The 22,856-nt window shown below is 33.0% G+C and overlaps 1 protein-coding gene across 1 annotated transcript; it reads left to right on the top strand.

Moving 5' to 3' along the window:
* Positions 1-6,414: 6,414 nt before the first annotated feature.
* On the top strand, positions 6,415-20,877 carry LOC140434669 (glucose dehydrogenase [FAD, quinone]-like). Its single transcript, XM_072523089.1, has 3 exons — positions 6,415-6,621; positions 16,905-17,123; positions 19,254-20,877. Exons 1-3 carry the CDS (start codon positions 6,441-6,443, stop codon positions 20,714-20,716), a joined length of 1,863 nt encoding a protein of 620 aa, XP_072379190.1. The 5' UTR covers positions 6,415-6,440; the 3' UTR covers positions 20,717-20,877.
* The last annotated feature ends 1,979 nt before the right edge of the window (positions 20,878-22,856 follow it).

Here is a 22,856-nt window from a genome sequence, read left to right on the forward strand (position 1 = left end):
ATATCCGAGTCTCTGGAAGGAGTCAAAAGTATGCCCAATATTCAAAACTGGTGAAAAGGGCCAGGTAGAAAACTACAGACCAATTTCCATTATCTGCAATCTATCGAAAGTCTTTGTGTCTTTGAATAGTTTTGTATAATCGTATTTACTCACGCACTCGTAATCAGCTGTCTCAATATTAACATGGTTTTGTCTCCAATCGGTCCACTGTGACAAACTGATTAATTGTCACACAGTATATCTCAGCGGCCCTAGATAATAGAAGTCAAGTTGACGTCATATATACTGACTTTACGAAGGCGTTCGATAGAATTCACCACGGCGTATTACTTTCTAAATTATGTCTCTTTGGTCTTTCTGAGGATGCCGTGACTTTTATGAGGTCTTACTTGTCAAATAGAACGCAGTTTGTTGCTTATAATGGTTACAAATCGGAAAAGTACCTAGCTTGTTCAGGGGTTCCACAAGGTTCTAATCTAGGTCCATTATTGTTCTTGTTATTTATTAACGATCTGTGTGAATCAATTTCTGCACCATGTTTATGTTATGCCGATGATTTAACGATGTATTCATTGATAAGCGATCTTAATGATTGTCAGTTTTTGCAGAGTGAACTGAATCGTGTACATGAATGGTGTAATGCAAATCATCTTAGTTATTCTAGGAAACAGTCTAATATATACCATCCTTATATTATCGACGGCAATGAACTTGAACGTTTGAATAAAATTAAAGACCTTGGAGTTACATTTGATTATAAACTCACCTTTGTTGAACATGTTAATTTAAAGGTTAAAGAAGCACTTAAATTTTATGGATTCATGATTAGAAATAGTCGAAATCTCACTAATACTAAGGCAATTAAATTACTTTATTACACTTTTGTACGCTGTAAACTGGAATATGCCTCTGTCATTTGGTCACCTTTTTATGATGTACATATTCAAATTACAGAGCAGGTGCAGCATAAATTTTTAAAATTTTTGTCTTTCAAAATTAACGGCATATATCCCAAGAGGGGCATCAGCAATAGTGAGTTGTGTAGCGGTTTGGACGTAGTATCATTAGAATCTAGACGAATTAATGCCTCCCTAATATTCCTGTACAAGCTACTACATAATCTCAGTGACTGTCCTGATATTCTTCGACAAATAAATTTTAACGTTCCATCTTATCCAGTGAGAAATTCGATTACATTCAGAAATGTACAAGCTAGAACTAATCTTATGTTAAATTCTCCTCTATTTCTCATGTCCAACTATTATAATTCCTTAAGTGCTTACTGCGATATATTTCACTGCAGTGTAAAGCAGCTTACTAGGATGGCTGAGATCTACCTAGGTGATTGAGTAGTTTCTTTATGTTAAGGTAAAATACTCGAAAAAATGTGTTATTTAGTTAGTACTTATGAATTATTAATATTTCATTTAACTTTAGTATTGTATTTTGTCCTATAAATGGATTCTGTTGGACAATAAACGCTATTATTATTATTATTAACACACATCGATTTTAATAAATTGTGAAATTATCCTCTATTTACCCTTAACTTCAAAGTCTAACCTCTGCAATTATGTGAATATTATTTTGAGGAGTGAAATCTACCCCTTATTGATGATATTGATCTACCCCTTTTTGATTTATTTTAACCTCTATAAAGTCTCTTCTGTTAATTAGACATTAAAAAATAATTTAGTGAATTTATTTGAATTTTGAATATTTGAATACTTTATTTATATTAAATTGGACATTTTTTATTGCGTCTAACTGAAATATTTTTACAGTCATCCCTTAAAATCATCTCTTTTTAGGTCTGACATTTTACGAGAAGAAATCGAATATCCAATAAAACAAGCTAAAAATAATAAATCTCCCGGGCCTGATGAAGTTCTCATCGAATTACTCAAAATTGTGGATACTAAATCTATTGACCCTATTTTGAAACTATTCAATATCCTTTATCAGGTATAATACCTAAAAAATGACTCCAAACGACATTTATATATCAAGCTCAACAGGCCTCAAAGGCCCAAGGCTTCAACGGTTTTCTTCCATTTCTTTCTATCTTGTGGTAAGTTTTTCCAATCTTGTACCCGCAGCGACTTCAGATCTTCTTTTGCCGACTCCAGCCATTTTCTTCGGGGGCGGCCTCTTTTTCTTTTTGTACCAGCCTCCGTGTTTATTAATTCATTGGGAACTCTTCCTTCCTTCATTCTTGCTATATGTCCGAGCCATCTTAATCTTTGAATTTTAGCAAGTCTTGTTATTTTTGGTTGCCCATATATTTGCATTATTTCTTCGTTCGTTCTTCTTCGCCAGATGTTCCCCTCTTTTACACCTCCGTATATCCTTCTAAGAATTTTTCGTTCCCATCTATCTAATTTTACTTCCATATCTTTATTTAGTGTCCTTAGTGTCCAGGTCTCGCTAGCATAGAGTACTGTAGGTCGGATAACTGTTGTATATATTCGTTTTTTTGCTGTTCTGGATATTATATTCGACCTCAGTATCTTAGTCAGGCTCCCAGCACTCTTACTACCTTTGGCCATTCTTTTTATGATTTCTTGGTTCTCTTCGTTCCTATTTGTTAGTGTCACTCCCAAGTAATCGAATTGGCTAACAACTTCAAAGTTATATTCTTTACTTGGGCTTTGTATCTTAAAGAACTGTCCTTGATGATTTTCGTTTCCCCTCATCACCATATATTTTGTTTTTTCTTCGTTTATTTCTAAACCATATTCCCTGGCCATTCTCTCTATTCTAGTAAAGATTTCTCTTAATTCTGCAGGTCTCCTTGTTATTAAGGTAACATCATCTGCATATGCTACGCATTGATGCCTGTGATGATATATTGTGCCTCTAGTGTAGATGTTACGCTCTCGTAAAATCTTCTCTAAGATCAAATTGAAAAAATCTGTTGATAACGGGTCACCTTGTCGCAGACCTCTATTAGTGATAAAGCTATCCGAAACCCGTCCTTCTAACATGACTTTACTTTTAGTATCATTGAGTATGCATTTAGTCAGTCTTACTATTTTTGGTGGAAATTTAAAATATTCCAGTGCTTCGAATACTCTATTTCTTTTTATAGTATCATATGCCTGTCTAAAATCAATAAACAGCATGTGTAATGTTAGGTTGAACGACATTTATACTGCTTCCAAAAAAAGCCAATGCAAAGGAATGCAATGAACATCGCACCATATCCTTAATGAGGTATGTCTTGAAATTGTTTTTAAAAGTATACAATAGAATATTTAAGAAATTACATGAAGGCGTAAGTAATACATAAATGGGATTTAAAAAAGGTCTGGGAACACGGAATGCACTGTTTGCAGTGAGTATTCTTTCGCAGAGATGTTTAGGAATGAATCAGAAAGTATATGCCTATTTCATTGATTTTGAGAAGACATTTGACAGAGTGCAGCATAATTGGCTCACAGAAATTTTGTTAAATAAAAACATAAACAGTAGAGACATTAGAATTATATGTAGCCTCTATTAGATTTAAACAGCGAAAGTAAAAGTTGAAAATGAAGTCATTGAGGATATCCAGATTCATCGTGGGGTGTGCCAAGGGTATATTTTATCACCATTGTTGTTTAATTTATACAGTGAAGCCATCTCAGAATTAGCGCTGGCCAATTCGGCCATGACGGCCTAATAATAAACGGTGAACCATTTAATAACATAAGATATGCTGACGATACCGTCCTTCTGGCGGGAACATTAGAAGAACTGCAACACCTTGCTCAACAACTAAATATACACTTCAACGATTATGGACTAACAATAAATTTGAAGAAAACCAAGTTCATGGTATTTGCAAAAGCCTAAAACATCAAAGTTAAGCACGCTTTTAACAAAATGAAAAAACTTTTCTTTAATCGCAATATTAATACAACGTTCCGGATAAGAATGCTTCGATGATATATTTTCTCCACCCTTTTATATGTGGTTGAGGCCTGGCCACGGAAACAATTCAACATTTTAAACCTGGAAACATTTGAAATGTGGTGTTACCGGCGTATTCCACGTAAAATATCATGGATGGATCGCAAAACAAACGCATAAGTTCTCGAACAACTAGGAAAAAACAGAAAGTTGGAATACTTGCTCAGAAGAAGCGCAGGAAGCCATAAAATCTCGTGGCTGCGGAATCTCCGTAAATATTTTGGATGCAGTTCAATTGAACTATTCAGGCACTTAACCAACAAAATTATAATTACCAGAATGATTTCCAATCTCCGATAGGCGCGGAACTTGAAGAAGAAGAAAGAGTATCCCACATAGGTAAAAACGTAAAAAAAATTGTACTTAAACAGCTCTTCTTCTTCTTTCTTGGCTCTACAACTAAGTGAGTCTTGGCCGCGTTTACTATTTTCCTCCACTCTTGCCGGTCTTCTGCAGCAATCTCTCATTGTTGCACCCCCATCTTGCGTAGATCACTCGTTACTGTATCTTTCCATCTTTTTCTTGGGCGACCGACTGACTTTCTGCCATCAGGCCTTTCCCAGAAGGTTGTTTTTAGTAGTATTTTATCATTAGATCTCAGTATATATAATGACCATCTTATCCGATTTGCCTTAATGTGTCGTACTATGTTTTCTTCTCCATAGAGTGCTTGGAATTCCTGGTTATGTTCGTCTTCACTCTTCTGTTTTATTGTATATAAAAAGCTTAAACATTCTCAGGAGGATTCGAAATGTTTTGTCTAATTCTTAGTCTTGGATTTTTGGTAACTACCATGTACTTGGTCTTATCTTCGTTAGCCTAAAGATCTATTTCTCTGGCCCCGCTTTCAAAAAGGGTAAAAACATCTTTCGCGTCTCTGGTGGATTGTATAATTTTGTCGACATCGTCAGCAAAGTATCTCTGTTTACAGAGTCATATGCTTGTTTAAAATTGAAAAATTAAAAAGTGATATTTTTTTATTTAGAAAGTACAGCCACATCCACCATATCGGTTATTAGTAGCGGGTACAGAATTACTGAATGAAATTGTTTTCAGTGATGTTTGAGAAGATTGCCATCCGTTTTTCCACTTGCACAAACTCGATTCTTAATAAAAGCTTTTATGTCAGTCGCAGTATTTAGATACTCGGCTTTTTCTATATCGGCAAATACAGAAATTTTACTCGCGCACTGGTCTGCTCTTTCGATGTCTGCAATGCCAATGTGGGAAAGTATCCATATAAATCTGATACTTTTACAATTTTCTTGAGCCTGCATGAGTTCATAACGTAAATACGAATCGTAGCGGGGTTTGAAGTGGTAAACCGTTTCAATTACTTAGGTTCTGTTATCACAAACAACGGTGGATGCGAAGAAGAGATATGTCGACGCCTTACAATGGCCAGCTCAGCAACGGTCAAACTTACTAAAATCTGGAAAGATACGGACATAACCAGAAACACGAAACTGTGCCTAGTACGGACGCTTATCTTTCCTATCGCTACATATGCGTCAGAAACGTGGACCATTAAAAAGTCCGACTTACGACGTATAATGGCCTTTGAAATGTGGGTATATCGTAGAATGATGCGCATACCCTGGACATCACATCGCACAAATGTCTTAATATTGACAGAACTCGACATCAATACTAGTCTTACCAAAATCATCAACCAAAATATATTGAGGAACTTTGGACACATTACCAGACGAATGGAAGGTATAGAGAGGTGGGTGGTTGAAGGCAAGGTAGATGGTAAAAGAACTCGAGGAAGATCGCCACTCCGATGGTCAGACCAAATAAAGTGCGCTACCGGTTACTCTCTGTCTGAGGCAGCACACCGCACCCAGGAGAGAGAAGAATGGATAGCAACCATTCGTCAAATACCATAACATCACCACATCCTTACGAAGGGTAAAGGATAGAGGAGAAGCATGAGTTTAAGTTTTATCAGTTTCTCATATATATATATATATATATATATATATATATATATATATATATATATATATATATATAAATCAATATATATATATATATATATATATATATATATATATATAATATTTTATCGTTTCTCCATGACTGGGCACAAAAGATCGAAGCCATTGAATCCTCGATGAGCCGGCTTCTTTACTTCCTTATGGTTAAGCCGGCTTTGGAGAAAAGCCTTTCTGCTGGGACGGACATAGCTGGAATTGATAGGAATTGAAATATAAAGAAGCAGCAGCAGATTTTGTGTAAATGTTATTTTATTGCTTTATCGTTTATAACCATATATTGACTTTTAACATAAAAGAGGTGATTGCAGCTCGCATACAAAAAAAAGCTCTGATAAGAATACGGGACAAAAAATATCGATATCAACGAACTTAGTATAAGTAGTTTGATTATTTATTTTTGCAACGTAAACAATTACTATGTAAAGAATTGTGTTCACATATGAATATATAGGTAGGAATTAAAGATAAGAACTGCATTTTAGAATGTTAAAGATAATGATAAATTACTATTTCTTAATAAGTGTAATTTCTGCAGTATTTGCTGAAGACATTACAAAAATTGAGCATTATGAGAATGTTATACAAAATGGTATTACAAAGGCTCTGAATTTTAAATTACCGAGTAATGGACGAATGTACGAGGCAAATAATGAAACAATAACGGGTAAGTTAAGAGAAAGTTCTTCTTGTACTTTTTTCTTGTCTGTAATTCTTGAGAAATACTCGATCCTTATTGAGAGTGAGCTCTTTCTTTTTAAATGCCTAACTTACTACAGCCCACATTCACTTTACTTTCTTTCCCAACCTATCTGCATTTTTTATACTATCATGTTATAGATATATCATAGATAGATATATTATAGATAGATATATCCTAGATATATCATAGAAATATCATAGATATATCATAAATGTTTGGTCTTACTTTAGTCATATATTGTGGAGTAACTATAGGGTAGCAGGAGTGGCCAAATACCACGGACCCACGGTCTGAGGGGCCCCCGGCCCGAGCTCACAAGTGACCTAATATTATATGTGACCTATAATTTTTATAAAAGTACTTAAAATAAATTAACGTTAGATATATATATATATATATATATATATATATATATATATATATATATATATATATATATATATATATATATATATATATATATATATATATATATATATACCGGTATTTAGGCGCCACGCCCTTCCGGTAGGGATCTATGGAGGAGTATCACCGAGCCGCAAGCTTTATCTCTTGCCGTACTTCTCGACCATAGGCCGATCAGACACCAGCATATTCTAGTCTAAGCCGCAGATTCATCTAGAATTTTAAACTGCCGCGTTAGCCTTTTTTATTTTTCTGTACACCGAGCTGGGGCTCGAACCCACATCCACTGAACTATTCGACAGTGAAGCGAATGAGAATCGGCCGCCTAGCCCGCTTGGCTATCTGACCGACACGTTAGATACAAATAATATAAAAATTCAAATAAATAAATACGATTTAAAACCATTCATAAGAAAAGGATCAATTTTAGAACGTATCCGTTGGTTGCTTCAATTTTTGTAGCGATACTTATACCCCAGTCAAGAATCAAGGAATAAAAAAATGCTGAAAAAATCTTTTACAGGTATTTAAAGGTTCTAAAAGGTATCTGATCTGAGCGGTAGCTGATAAAAATTCCGAGAAGATGTACGGTTTTTATTAAACAATAGTAAAAAGTGAAAAAAATGTTTTGTCCATAAAAAGTTTTTTATACATTTTAGAGAAAAATGGTTTAAATAAAAGTTTCGGATCATAAAAAGTTCTTTAATTTAGACAGTTTCCAAATTCAAATAAATAAATTTTCCAAATTTTAAAAATGTCAAAGTTATACATTTTTATAAGCTAAAAAGTCAGCTCTTTTTCAAACTCTTTTTAATAACAAATTTAATAAAATGTTGAACATACATCTTAAATATGAATCCTTATAATAGAATCAATTGCGATTTACAAAATACCTCTAGAGTGACTGTGGACAGGACAAGTACAATTTTTAAACTAATTTTAAAATTAGTCTGATCTAGTTGAAATTTAGTATATTTTAATAACTCATTAACTGACAAAATTTAGTAGTTATATTACATTTATTAATTACTGCAAAAATAATGGTTTTTTGACATTATCTCGATCAATTATTGTTTATATTTTACTCTTAAAACGAAAGAACTTTTTATGATCCACAAATTTTGTTTGAACCATTTTTCTTTAAAATGTACAAGAAAAAAATCTTAACAAAATAAGCTGTTCGTCACTAACATAAATAACTGCCGCTATATCTCCGAAAGAATAATACATATGAACATCACAATGGACTACCAAAAATTAAATGTCATATCTATCTATAGCCCCGAGGACTGCAAACCTAAGTAGGAACGAGAGGTATTCTAAGAACAATTGCAAACCATCCTGGATGAAATATCTCATAAAGAACCCTTGATGGGTTACTTTAATGCATGAGAATCAATAATACATTTTTCGACCATAAGCTCCAGTATACATATACATTTGAAAATTCCAGGGGATACAAATCTATGACTGATTTTATAGTCACTAATAGAAAAGCAACCCAAAGCAGATTCTAGATATCCGAACTTTAAACTCAGCAAACGCAGGAAGTGAACACAAACTAGTACTAGCAAAAATAAGAATAAAAATAACACCAAAACATTTTCTACAGAAAATCACCAAGGAAAAATTAAATGTAAAATCACTGTGGAACGACTCTACAAGAGAAATGTACCAAAGGATACAGCTGAAACAAATAGACGACATCGAAGATATAAACGCCAGCTGGAAGAAAATTAAAATCAACTTTGAAAAAGCGGCAACAGAAGCTCCAGGAAAACGCAAAGTCATACTGAACAAAAGAAACAACAACAATACACCATGGTTCAGAAAAGAAATAAAAAAGAAATGTAAAGAGAAACGAGAGGCCTACACGAAGTACAACACATCAAATACTCCAAAATTCCAAGACACCTGTAAAAGAATACGAAATGAAACAAAACAGTTGGTAAGAAGACCAAAAAATGAATACTGAGAACAGTTTACAAAGGATGGAAAGCGACTTCTACGGTACACAAAAACAAATATGGAGATTCATAAGAAACCAACGGAAAGAAATGGCAGAATTGAAGAAATACAATAATATAATAACAAACTAATGGAAAAGATACCTGACGGAACTGTTTAAAGGAAAGGAAAATAATAATCAACACAATAACGTACCTGAATTAAGACATGAAATAGAAATCAGTTTTCAGGAAGTAGAGATAGCCATAAATTTACTCAAAAATAGAAAGTCACCAGGACCCGACAGAATAACCAACGGGCAAAAACTAATATTGCACTGCAAGATACCAGACGCATGGAGAAACAGCGTAATAATACCAATGTTCAAGAAAGGAGATAAAAAAGACCCCAACAATTATACAATTACTGAACACCGCACTCAAGCTTACTACAAAAGTCCTAACCAACAAAATCAATAAACTAACAACTTTATCAGATAAACAACAAGGATTCAGATCCGGAAGATTCAGCGTAGACGCCATATTTGTACTAAGACAAATCACAGATAAGGCCATCGAGTACAATAAATTATCATATCGATGTTTTGTAGACCTAACAAAGGCTTTCGATCGCATCCAAGTCGAAGACGTCTTACACCTACTGTATAAAAGAAACATACCAATCAATATTATACAAACCATCGAAAACATCTACTTTCATAATCGAATACAGGCAAAGATAAATGGAAAACTAAGACAGTGTATACCAGTACAAAGCGGAGTCTGACAAGGTGACTCGTTAAGCCCACTTCTCTTTAATATAATAATGGACGAAATAATACAAGCAGTACGTAAAGATCATGGTTACAAAATGGGGAACAAAGAAATCCAAATATTATGTTATGCAGACGACGCGGCATCGAGCTCCAAAGATTAACACATATTTACAATACAACATTAAATAAAGACAATATGATAATATCAGCAGAAAAAAACAAATGTATGACATCTAAATACCCACTATGATGGAAAATCGAAATTGATAGGAAAATAACAAAGCAGGAAGCAAGGTTTAGATATCTAGGGATAGATATAACTCGTTACGGAGATGTTGAAGAAGAAGTACGATAACAAAGCTTAAAAGCAAGTAAAGCGGCGGGTTCTCTTAATGACACAATCTAGAAGAACAAACACCTAAGACAAAACACAAAAACAAGAATCTATAAAGCAGCAATTAGGCCTATATTAACATACACGGAGGAGACAAGACCTGACACATCTAAAACAAGACGACTACTAGAAACAACAGAGATGAAAATATTCCGACGAATATCAGGGAAAAGTCTGTTGGTTAGGAAGAGAAGCGAAAACAAGAAGAGTATGCAATATAGAAGACATAAATGGATGGGTGACAAAACGGAAACAGGAGTGGAACGAACACATTAGTAGAATGGCAGAGATTGGGATAGTACGAATAGCACGAGATAAGTCACCACATGGACGAAGAAGTATTGGCAGACCAAGAAAAAGATGGTGCGATAATTTCTAAATGTGCTAAATTTCTTGTGTTAAATTAAACAATTTAGAAGGGTAATATTGAAGAAGAAACGGGCTTTAAAGCCTACATACAAGAAGTAAGAAGAAGAAGAAGATTTCTACGTAAATTAATGATTTTTTTCATAGATAGAGTGGTCTATTAGAGAAGCGCGGGCAAGCTCATGACGCTCGCTCGGAGAATTCCCGCCCTTTGTTAACCGAAAGTACTTCGTGTTCATGGCGCTGGCAGATTAGCGACCCATGGTGTTAAGGGAATCTCACATTTACATTTTTTTTGAGTACGGAGAACTGTACCAAGCATTCTTCGTTTGATTGTTGTGACAAAAGGTCATTTGTATATTTGATTTTTCGTAGTTTTATTTTTCTTGAACCTGCAAATAGAGGCAAAGTGAAGTTAATTGTGAACGTTAAATTTTAACATGTCTAATTCTAGAAAATATCTAAAAGGGAGCGAAAAATGAAAGAGAAAAAGAGTCTGAAGAAAAAATAAAAAGCTACCTGAAATTAGTCAGTACTTTAAGAATGTTGAGTTTATTGCTAAAAAATCACTTAAGGTTGCTCTGAAAGTGAAGAATTGGAGTCAACTAAGAATAACAGTATGGCAGATGCATCACCTGATGCCAGTGTATATTTAGAACAACCAAAACAAGGTACTAGTGAAAATCAAAGTAAATCTTATATTAGTGTGAACAATACTGCATCTTCATCACATATTACTGATTACGGGTAATTTTAAAGAACTAAATGATCAATTGAAACGGTTCGTGATCGAAAACGTACATTGAAAACCTAAGGGTCCTTTCTTAAAAGACAGTGATAATAGATCTTTCCTAGAAAACATTACTGTATTGTTTCCAAGACTGGTGTGAAACTTGAATGTACCTACATGTCTACCCTATTCCTTGAAATTGTGAACCATGTTGGTTACTCGCAAATCGGGTATCTAATAAAATACAAAATGTTTGGATGGACGGCTATGACGACTAGAAACATATTAGAGAAGCCAAACAAAGACAAAAGACATCGAAAATTAACCTGGATTCTTTTCTTACGTATCAACAATGGGTGTTACGTGAAACACTAGATGAAGAGTAAGAGTATCAAGATCAAGAAAGAAAATCTCTTTGGCGCAAAGTACTCTCTAGACTCCTTGATGTTATTTTACCGCTTTCAAAGTGCAATTTATACTTTAATGGCGACAGAGAAAAGACAGATAGCAATGATCCAAGTTCCCGAGGAAACTTCTGAGTATTTTTGAGTTATTAGCTCATTTCTGTTCTGGTTCGAAAAGTAGAAAATGCACTCATAAATGGAATAAATGCTGCACTATTGTACTATATCATATTCGATATGACTCAAGATATTTCAAAAACAAATCAAATGTGCAAACATTACCGTTATTGCATGATAGTGATAGAGAAAGACAAAAACATAATTCCAAAGGCTCTTTTCATTAAAGAGTCATTTTTAGGATTTCATTATGTTAATGCCTTTGTAACGAAGTATTTTGCCCACCACATGGGGTATTATTGTAAGTGGTAGAAAATTGGGGACTGAAATTATTGGGGCGGAGATAGGGCAAGCAAAATAATCTATACTTGTGCGAACGGCACTCAGGATTTGTTAGGAGAGCTGGGGTCGTGGATAAGTAAATGACAAGGGGTTTGGATTGGGGCAACTACAAAAAAATGGAACAAAGGGGTACTAACATGAATCTCTTGGGACAAACAAAACAAAACACAGAAAGGAAACAGGAAACACCTCCAGTAATTTAAAAAGGACGCCACTTCGAGGTGCCTAATTATAACTATTACAACAGCTAGTTGTAACTATTGAAATAATTATTAAAAATGAAAAACATATCTTTTTCAAATGAAACTCAAAAAAGAGTTAGTTAAAAAAAATAAACAAAATGTTAAGAAAAAAATTTAACATTTATTGTGTCTTACGACAAACAGTTATAAAAATAATGACACAAATTACATGGGTTTATACCAAAATAAAATATAAAAAAGACTTACATATGTCCTATCTGTTTACAATTGGAAAACGCTACAAAAAACTTTCAAAACTATTATTAAATGGAGGTTAACCTTTTTTTAAACAAAACAAATTAATATCAAAAATAATAAAACGAGCTGTTATAAGTTAACATTAAATTTAAAACAACAATTAAAATGACAGCTAAAGTTAAACCATAAAATTTTCAACTTTAAACATTACAACATTGAAACTCCCGAAAAAACAATTGATGTTTCTAGATGTTTCTAGACAAAATTTTTGATCTTTTTTTACAAATTAATGTTAACAATTCACTGTAATTGCCCAGATTGTCAGAGTCATCGCCCTCAAAATGACCCCGAAACGCTAATTCTTGTTTGGCCAAAAAACTTTCGCCATCGTGTGCTAACGATGTATCTATTTTTTTACAATTTCATTATGTTTAGCAATATTTGCTTTAAAAGCTTGGTTAAAAGAACTTTCGATTCTTGTTTTGCCAAAGTAGATCAAATTGGCTACACATCTTACATGTACACGGAGAAACTTCATGTCTCATTTTTAAATCTCTAAAACTATTTAAATCGTGGACTCCGCCGATGGTCCTTCCCATTTTTTTCTGTAGAAAACAGAAGACACGGCCAACAATACAGTCTATTTTTCTTGCAACCACATAACCAAGAATTTTCACTGTACCAACTAAATTTAAAATATCGAACTGATTTTTTTGATTCCTGTTTTAAATTGTTTAAAATAGATCCATTTTCAATAATCTCCTTTTTTTTCAAAATTATACAAGGAGAATGACTTTTTAAGTAGGTGATCGATTACGCAGCGACACTCATCCATGTTTAATTGCACGCTCACTGTATATTAGGTACTATCTCTCTAAGTGACCAAAACAAAAAATGGTAACAAGTCCACTCATATGAGCGCGCCCACACTCTCTAGTTTTCAAAAGTTTCAGACACGATCCAGCCCCGACCGATAACCGACAGACCAACACGTGTATCCACAAACAAAAGTGGTAATAATGTAACTTGCAACCCAGTCCCATAAACTCGTCAATATTTTCGTGAATCTAGTTGTCAGTTAGTTAAAAAACTGTTACCATTGGTAACAGTTTTTTAACTGTTACCAATGTTTAATGTTAACAATGGACGCTACGACAGTGACGCAAAAAGCAAAAATTTTCGATTTCTTTCAGATTTTGTTAAATAAAATAATAAGCACAAGGTTTGTGACTGGTGCAAGTCGTGATTATTAATAAAGGGTACATCATGAAGTGATTTCCGCAAAAAAAATAGACTCCTCTGAAAAATTCCCATTATGGTCTGCTTTTCGACAGATTCCGCCTCGACTATTAATATTAACTAAGGATTAATAAAAAGTAAAATATATTAATTATTAGGACATATTTATCTAAAAGTGAAATAAAACCTTCACTTCTCATCACACTCACTCTTCACTTTCGTAGAGGGAGAGATAAAAGGAAAAATATACTCCAAACTAGAACTAGACCCTTGTGAAACACAGTTGACAGAAACTTTTTTTGTACTTTAGTGCATATCGTTAGATATTAACATTAAATAAAAACAATTAATTTTGGGTCTATCTTTCCTTTATACTAATATTTTACATCTCATTACTGCGAACTAGTTAACCCGGTATCTGGCAACACCAAAAATAGATGTCGAAAAATTATTTTATTGTGTATATAATCTTATATAACTCTCAAAAACACACTGTGGTACAAAAAAACCGGAGGGAGATAGGGGAAAGTGGTTTTTGAATCCGTTGCCTACAAGCAACATTGCCAGTCAAGAAACACTATTTGATACTGATAACTTCACTAATGAAGATCTCAAAATTTTGTTAATCATAAATAAAAAACTGTTTAACTAAAGGACATTTTATTGATTTAATAAAAAAATTAAAAGTACCTAAGACTAAAAAATTATAAATATAGGCCTAATTCTAACGGTGGAATGATAAAAAGCAATTTTTGTTCGGTGTAAAACAAAGCCGCATGTTACATTTTTCACACTGCACAGTTGTATAGCCAGTTTTACAAAATCTACATCTTCCTTTAGCGGTATAAAGTGGCCAGTGACCTAACGCATCTGTTCTGGTAGCATCATCAGGTCTTACAACAAGAGGGTGGCGAATAATGTTATCTGTATTTTCTATACTTGATGGACGGCCTCGCTTTACTTTGTTCTTTCCAGTGTTGGACAAAGACCTAGCTAGTTCCATTCTAAACTTCTTGAGAGGCATAAAATTTATATTATTGGCTTTACTGTCATTTTGATATAATATCCAAGCATTTATAATACAGACATCTAAGAGCCAGGTAACTATTGGAAAGTACCATCTTTTACTACGACTTGGACTTCTGTAAAGACCCAATAAAGAGTTAGCTTTATCCACTCCACCCATGTGTTTATTGTATTGAGTGATTAGATTTGGGCATGGCACGTTTATTTTTCTTTTATGTTCTTTAGAATACCTTTGTACATGATTGACTGGCTCAATCCCACAACCAGTGCTAGCAAGAGGTACACATTTGTTATCTGCCCATTTGACAACTATAATATTCTTTTGTTCATCGGATTTATAAACATAGGAACCCCTGCTACGTTTTAGCAAAACCTTATCAGTATCCAAGGTGCAACCTGCTATTCTATTTGAGCGAATAATGCCCAAGCTAAGGATATTATACTTTTCCTTCAAGTAATCAAATAGTCTCAAACTGAAAAACCAATTGTCACAAAAAATCATTGAATTCTGGGGGTCATCCAATGTTTTACATAGTGCAATCACTGAAGATGCACCGACACCCAAGGATTGTTCTTCTTCAGAAATCTGATTGATAGTTCCCTGTAGTTGTGAAAATGTCGAAGCTCCTTGGTAAGGAATGAAATCGGCAATATATCCTGAAACACCTGCCCCTACAAAGAACTTGTAACCCCATTTATGAGGCTTATTTTGTATGTATTGTCGTAAATTGCCACTGTATGTACCTTTGTATGCAACCATAGCCTCATCTATGGAATATTGGTTTTCGAACTGATACTTATAACAATTTGTAGAAATATGATCTAAGAGGGGACGAATTTTGAAATAGCGGTCTTTCGTTTCTGAAGTTGCTTCTAAGTTATCATTGAAATGGACCAGTGTTCTCAGTTTTTAAAATCTTTTTAGGGACATAACATCAGCAACAAGAGGAATTCTTTAAGAAGTAGCCCAATAATCTTCTATTGATGGCAGCTGTATTACCCCCATAAAAATCAAAATGGAGAAAAAGTCTGTTATTTCGGAAGTATTTGTGTTGACACTTAACCCAGTTTTTTGAGTACTGTATAAATTCGTCTGGTATACAATATTCTCTAATAGATTTAGTGAAAAAAACCTCGTAAAATACTCAAGAGGCAAGGCTACCTCTACTGCATTATTGCCTATAGTTGGATTTTCGAACGGAATGGTTTCTATGTCACTTTCAGACCAGTTATTATTTACTGACTCCACTACTTTTTTACGTTTTCTTGGTGGTTCTTCATGATCGCCTTCTTCATTTGTTTGATTAGCCTCCTCTTCAGTTAGCAGTTGATGATTATGAGGTGCATCATTTTCATCTGATTCTGTGGCAATTTCATTTATATTGATGTTTTCAATTTCTTCATCATACTCCTCCATATCAGACAAATCAGAGAGATCAGGGTTAACAGGAACAATACACGACATTTTGGTCTTTTTTCCATAAAAGGAGGTAGTTGATATTTCATTTAAATTTTCCATATTGAAATCTTATACTGAAAAAAAATGTCAATTACTAAACTGACAATGTTGCTTCAGAGCCACATGATGTTTGTTCAACAAAATAATATCATTACTTACCGTATACAGCAAAAAATAGCAGAGAATTACACTAAAACAACCTTTGTTTATATACCAAATAAAAATTCAACCTCATAGTACTCCTAACAAACGGTTGATAATAAAAATTATGACACACCCACTTACACGTAGGTCTCTACTGGTATCCTCTCTAGTAAAATTATTTTTTTCAAATATCTCTATTGAATGTTAGATGTCGCCACCAGTTTTATATAACTAACACGACTTGTTGCTTACAATTATCATTGTCACATAATAGCTATATAAAGTAGAAATTGATTTAAGAGCTTATAACGACGATGTTGTCTGAGAGCATCAAAACCAGATACCGGGTTAAAAAGAGCAATAAATAAAAACTTTATACAACGTTTCGACATTCATACCAGAATGAATACTGTCAAAATGAATAGGTACAAATATTTTATATTACATGTATTTTTTTAGACTGTGGATCCTACGACTTTGTCATTATTGGAGGCGGTACAAGTGGCTCTGTTATTGCTAACAGATTATCAGAAAATGGAAATTGGAGCGTTCTTATTATCGAAGCTGGAAATTTTACTGATAATGGTTTTATTCAATTCCTCAGATATTACGCACTTCACAGCTTTTCAGATTATAGTTGGGGATATAAAAGTACACCACAAACTAGTGCATGCTTAGGTATTTTATTACTAATTTTTAGAGCGTGTAGACAATTTCTATAGGCTAGTATATATATATATATATATATATATATATATATATATATATATATATATATATATATATATATATATATATATATATATATTACTTAAAAAATATGCTACAATATGGAATTAACTGATGCAAACAGTAATTTATGCAAGATTATTACAATACTATAAATAGTTACAATACTATAAATATTAGATAAAATGAAATTTTTCAAATAGATAACAAAAATATTTCTTTCATATTGTCCTTAATTTAAAAATTCTTACATTTGTAAATTTACACGAAAAAATGAAAATATTTTATTATCTATAAGAAAAACATTTTATTTATTTAATCTTATATAACATTCTTTATACCCGAAATGGGACTGAAAACTTTAGCGCTGTCGTAACACACTAAAAGTGTCTCTTAAGTTGTTACCCCATTACTGAGGATCATGATTTCTCCTAATGAAGACATCCATATGCTTTCAATGGTTTCTATCTCCAATAGAACGGCCAGTTGAATGCTGGATTTGGTCAGTGCACCTTCCTGGATGGTTTACGGAGACCGTCAGTCTTTCTAAATTATTTTTGTTCCTGTGGGCGACATCTCCAACAAACTGAAGAATTCACTGTAAATAGACTGTAGACAGTCTTGTTTTAATCTTTAGTTGTGTAAAGAGAAGCATTTGTGCGTTGAAAATCCCAGATTATTAGGATCATTCTTCTCCAACACCACATCTCAATTGCATCGAACTGGCGCTCTTGTGACCGAATAGTCCAAGTTTCTGCACGATACACAAATACTGAGAATGCTTTTTGGATGCTTGGGAGATAGATATATACTCATGGACATTATATGGAATATTTTAATTATGTTAATTGGACTATCGAGCAGTGAATGTTGTGAAAATGTTTTGTTCACCGATCGACGAAAATTCAGTTATGGAAGCCACATGGATGAGACTTCATCTACAGAAGTGTTGGCGAACGGTATGCTATATAGTTATAACCTCATACAGAGCGGTATTACTTGGGAAGTGCATACCGAGCTTGTGGAAGTGGATGGACGAATGACAGCTGACGAGCTCAGGATTTCAGCACAAGAAGAATGGAATGCAATTCCTCAAGCATATATTCAAGATTTAATTCAGAGATTCATTTAATATTTTTCTATTAACCGGATCAATTAAATTAAAAGAAAAAATTAAATAAAATTAAATATAATTAAGGTAAATAAAATTAAATAATACTTAAAAAAATTAAATAAAATTAAATAAAATAAATAAAATTAATTAAAATTAAATAAAATTAAATAAAATTAAACAAAATTAAATAAAATTAAACAAAATTAAATATAACTAAATTAAATTAAATCAAATTGAATTAAATAAAATAAAATTAAATTAAATTAATTAAAAATAAATTAAATTAAACTGAAGAAAATTAAATTAACTTTTATAAAAAATTATAAAAAATTATAAAAAATTATAAAAAATTATAAAAAATTATAAAAAATTATAAAAAATTATAAAAAATTATAAAAAATTATAAAAAATTATAAAAAACTATAAACAATTATAAAAAATTATAAAAAAATTATAAAAAATTATAAAAGAACATAATTAAAATAATCAATAATAAATTAAACTAAACAAAATTTATTAAAATTAAATAAAATAAATAAAATTAAATAAAGATTTTTAATGAAAATTAATTAATATACCCTCCCATAATTCATGAGAAAATTTTAGGGAGGTATTATATAGAGGGCAGAATTCATTAGAATATAATGATGAAGTAATTAAGCATAAATATTTAACAAATTTTTAAAATTACTAAAATCATTCAACAAAATTTAAGATTTTTTAAATTTTAAAGAACTTAAATGTGTTATTATAAAAAATATTAACAATTCAGTAATAAGCAGACATAAAATTTCATTAACCTACATATAGTAATAACACGCTATAAGAAGTATTCACTTCTGTCGGCACTCCCAAATACCATGCTCTTTTTTTTAATTTCTTTTTTTTTGTCGACACCAAAAATATTCCTTCCTTCCTAATATATTAATGATTGATTCATTTTTTACATAGTGGTTCTGTTTTAGGTACCATTAACCGACAATGCATGATTCATCGTGGAAAAGGCGTAGGTGGTACAAGCTTAATAAATGGAGCAATCTATAGTAGGGGTGACCCCAATAACTTTAATGACTGGGCCAGAATTATAAAAGATTCTTCTTGGTCTTACAAAAATATTTTAAAGTATTTTAAAAAATCGGAAAATTTTCATTTTACGAATCCAAATGCAACAATAGACATGAAATACCATGGAGATAATGGTTTGATGCAAGTACAGCATCGTTTACCTGATTATTTTCTTAATGAAGTGTTTTTAAAGGCCAATGAAGAACTAGGTCTCCCTAAAACGGACTACAATGGCCCAAATCCAATTGGAGGTTCGATATTTCAATTATCTTCAAAAAATGGCGTCCGACAAGATTTGGGTGGCATATTTATAACACCATTTCTAAAAAGACCCAATCTTCAGATTTTAACAAATACTTATGTTACTAAAATAGATATAAACCCTAAAACAAAATCTGCGGACGGCGTCATTTTTACAAACTCAGGAAATAAGTGCCGAGTTAAAACTAACAAAGAAGTGATACTTTGTGCTGGTGCCATTTCGAGTCCACACATACTTCTTCTATCCGGAATAGGACCTAGAGAACACTTAGAGGAAGTTGGTATACCAGTAATCGAGTCATTGCCGGTGGGAAATCGACTAAAAGATCACGCAGTTTTTAAAGCTTGTATATTTGAAGCCAATTTTACTGCAAGAGATCGGCCTCTTAAGGAACAAGTTAAAGATTATTTAAAAGGCGTTGGAGAATTAACAGCACCGTCTATTGCTCAAAGTGTGGGATTTTATAAAATTAACGATAAACATAACGTATCTGATATGGAAGTTATCACTGATATTGTTAAGTCTTCAGAGGTGGAGAAACGGTACTCCCATTGGACAAACGAATCTTTTCAAGACGTTTGCAAGAACAACAAAACATGTATCGGTTTTTTATTAGCCAATCTGTTTCCAAAATCAATAGGAACTATCAGACTTAAAAGTAAGGATCCTTTCGAATACCCCTTAATCGATCTTAAATTATTATCCGATACAAAGGGTGAAGATATCGACATTCTGTTTAGAGGAATACAATTTGTATTTAGACTTATTAACACTTCTGCCTATAAAAAACTTGGTTTACGTTATATTTCTAAAACTGTTCCAGATTGTAGAAAGTACAAATTTCGAAGTAGAGCATATTGGTACTGTCAGTTAAGACAACTCACTACAACTGGGTACCATCCAGCAGGAACTTGTCCCATGAGTAGAAGAAGAAGTGATGGTGGTGTTGTCAATTCTAAATTGGAAGTATTCGGCATAGAAGGATTACGCATAGCTGACGCTAGTGTTTTTCCTACTCCCTTGGCAAGTCATCCTAGTGCGGCATGTGTAATGATAGGCGAAAAGATATCTCATGAAATTAAAACACATTATAAAAGATAAAAGTATTATCTAAATCTCTACATAAATATATTTTACAATAATTTTATTTTGACCCGAAAGATAATATACAGCGTTTATTGTAATAAGAAAACATATGAAATTGCAGCACAATATGTATTAGTTGTGTTTTAAAGGATTGAACTAATAAATTTATTTAAAAATGTTCTGTTTCTTAATTTTTGTAACATTTTTGACTTGGGAAGGTTTTAATCTCAATGTTCTATAGTAGAAACCACAGTTAGAATGCAGTGTTGGTTTTAGGGCAGGCAGCGATGCCGCTCATGTCGGCACTGTGGTAGTTTTGCGATAGACTAAGAAATCAGGACCATACGCGCTTCGTTTCAAAAATTTTTTCTCATTAATTTGACTGAGTTTAATAAGAGAATAAACAAAAAAAAACAAATTAATTCTATAAAAAATGCCTATATACATAAAATATCTAATACCCTGTAAATACTTATATACATATAAACAAAAAAATTTATAAGTAGTTTACCCCATAAGACACGATAAATATATATACATAAAATACACAAGGTTATGACTGAAATGTACAGTACGTACAGTACTAAAAAAACAAATGAGCAATAAATCTGAGATATTTCTCGTTAATCAATACTCATCGCAATCCATATCTAAATCGTCCTTATCCTCTGACTCATCTCCTATATTAATTATCACCGTTTCAATTTCTTCCTGCAAACTGTCCACCGAATTATGCCACTGCTCTTTAGATACGCGGTAGTAAGCTTTTTTTATCAACTTTTCTACCGTTTTTTTCTTTAAAATCGACGTTGTTTGAAGCCACATACCTTTTCACTTTACTCCACACCATCTCAATTGGGTTCAGCTCGCAATGGTAAGGCGACAGTCTCAAAATCTTAACGCCATATTTTTTCGCAATTATTTCAATTTTGTACTTGTCGTACTCGTCTCGAAATGCGGCCGCAGTATCCAGTAATTCACTTTTTACGTAATCTGCCTCGAAGAAAATGTTCTCTTCGATTAGACAATCCTTGATTTAGTGATATAAGGTTGAATGCTCGAATAAATGAATTTTAATAAAATAAAGGTAGATATCGAGCACAGTTTTGTATTAAATCTTACCCAAGTACTTTCGCTCCTAGAGCATCTTCAGGAGCATTTCGTCAAAATTGCTTTTGTTTCTACAATTTTTTTGGGGAAATCAAATTTGCGGGAGTGGTATGACGCGTTATCCAAAACGACAACGTTTTCTTTGTCTTTCGGCAGGTTTGGAATTAACGTCTGCTCAAACCATTCTTCATATAGATATCCGTCCATTTCGTCGTGGTAATCAGCGGTTCCCTTTTTGGCCAAGAAAGTTAATTCGGCCCATGCTATAAAACCAGTTTCGCTTCCAGCATGAAGAAGAACAATCCGAGGACCTCTTTAGGTTGGAGCTTTCAGTCCAGTAGTGCTCTTTTATGAAGGCATCTCGTGGATTCTTGATCGTTGTGTTCCTCCGTTTCTTTTTGACTGAAGTACCGACGTTAGTCCAAGACTCATCGGTATAAACAAGATTTACATTATCCTTCTTTCTCAATGTTTTTATTTGTTTGAGGTAGTTGTGTCTCCAGGATATGATATCTTTTCTTTCCATCATTATCGAATCTCGACCTCTATACCATATTCAAAACTCATGTCATTTAATAGCCTACGAAATGTGGTTTTTGAAAAAGCTGGTAGGTCCTCATCATCCTTCACTCTGTTTATTATGCTGTCGACGGTTGGTGGTATGTTTTCAAAAAAAAAAATATGGACAATTTTCCTTATTCGAGATTTCACTCCCTCATCGTAAATATTCTCACGTGAATTGGACTGGAAACAATTTTTCTTCCTTTTTTGTGCCGGTTTCAGTTCGCCTTGCTGGGCCTCCTCCCGGATGTCATAAATTTTGTGAATACTCACACCGCACATTTTCGAAACTTTTTACACCGTAATAGTCACGCTGCCATCATTTTTTAAGTTCAGATGATAGTTTAATACATTTAACACAACACGTTTTACGTGCACACCAAGAGTCATGTCCTGTTTGAAATTCACGACATATACTGGCAACGGCTCCATAATGTAGGTACTTCTATCCGCTTGCGAAAATAAAATAGAACTGAGCTTTCAT

This window comes from Diabrotica undecimpunctata, chromosome 2, assembly GCF_040954645.1.
Source record: "Diabrotica undecimpunctata isolate CICGRU chromosome 2, icDiaUnde3, whole genome shotgun sequence".
Taxonomy (NCBI): Eukaryota; Metazoa; Arthropoda; class Insecta; order Coleoptera; family Chrysomelidae; genus Diabrotica; species Diabrotica undecimpunctata.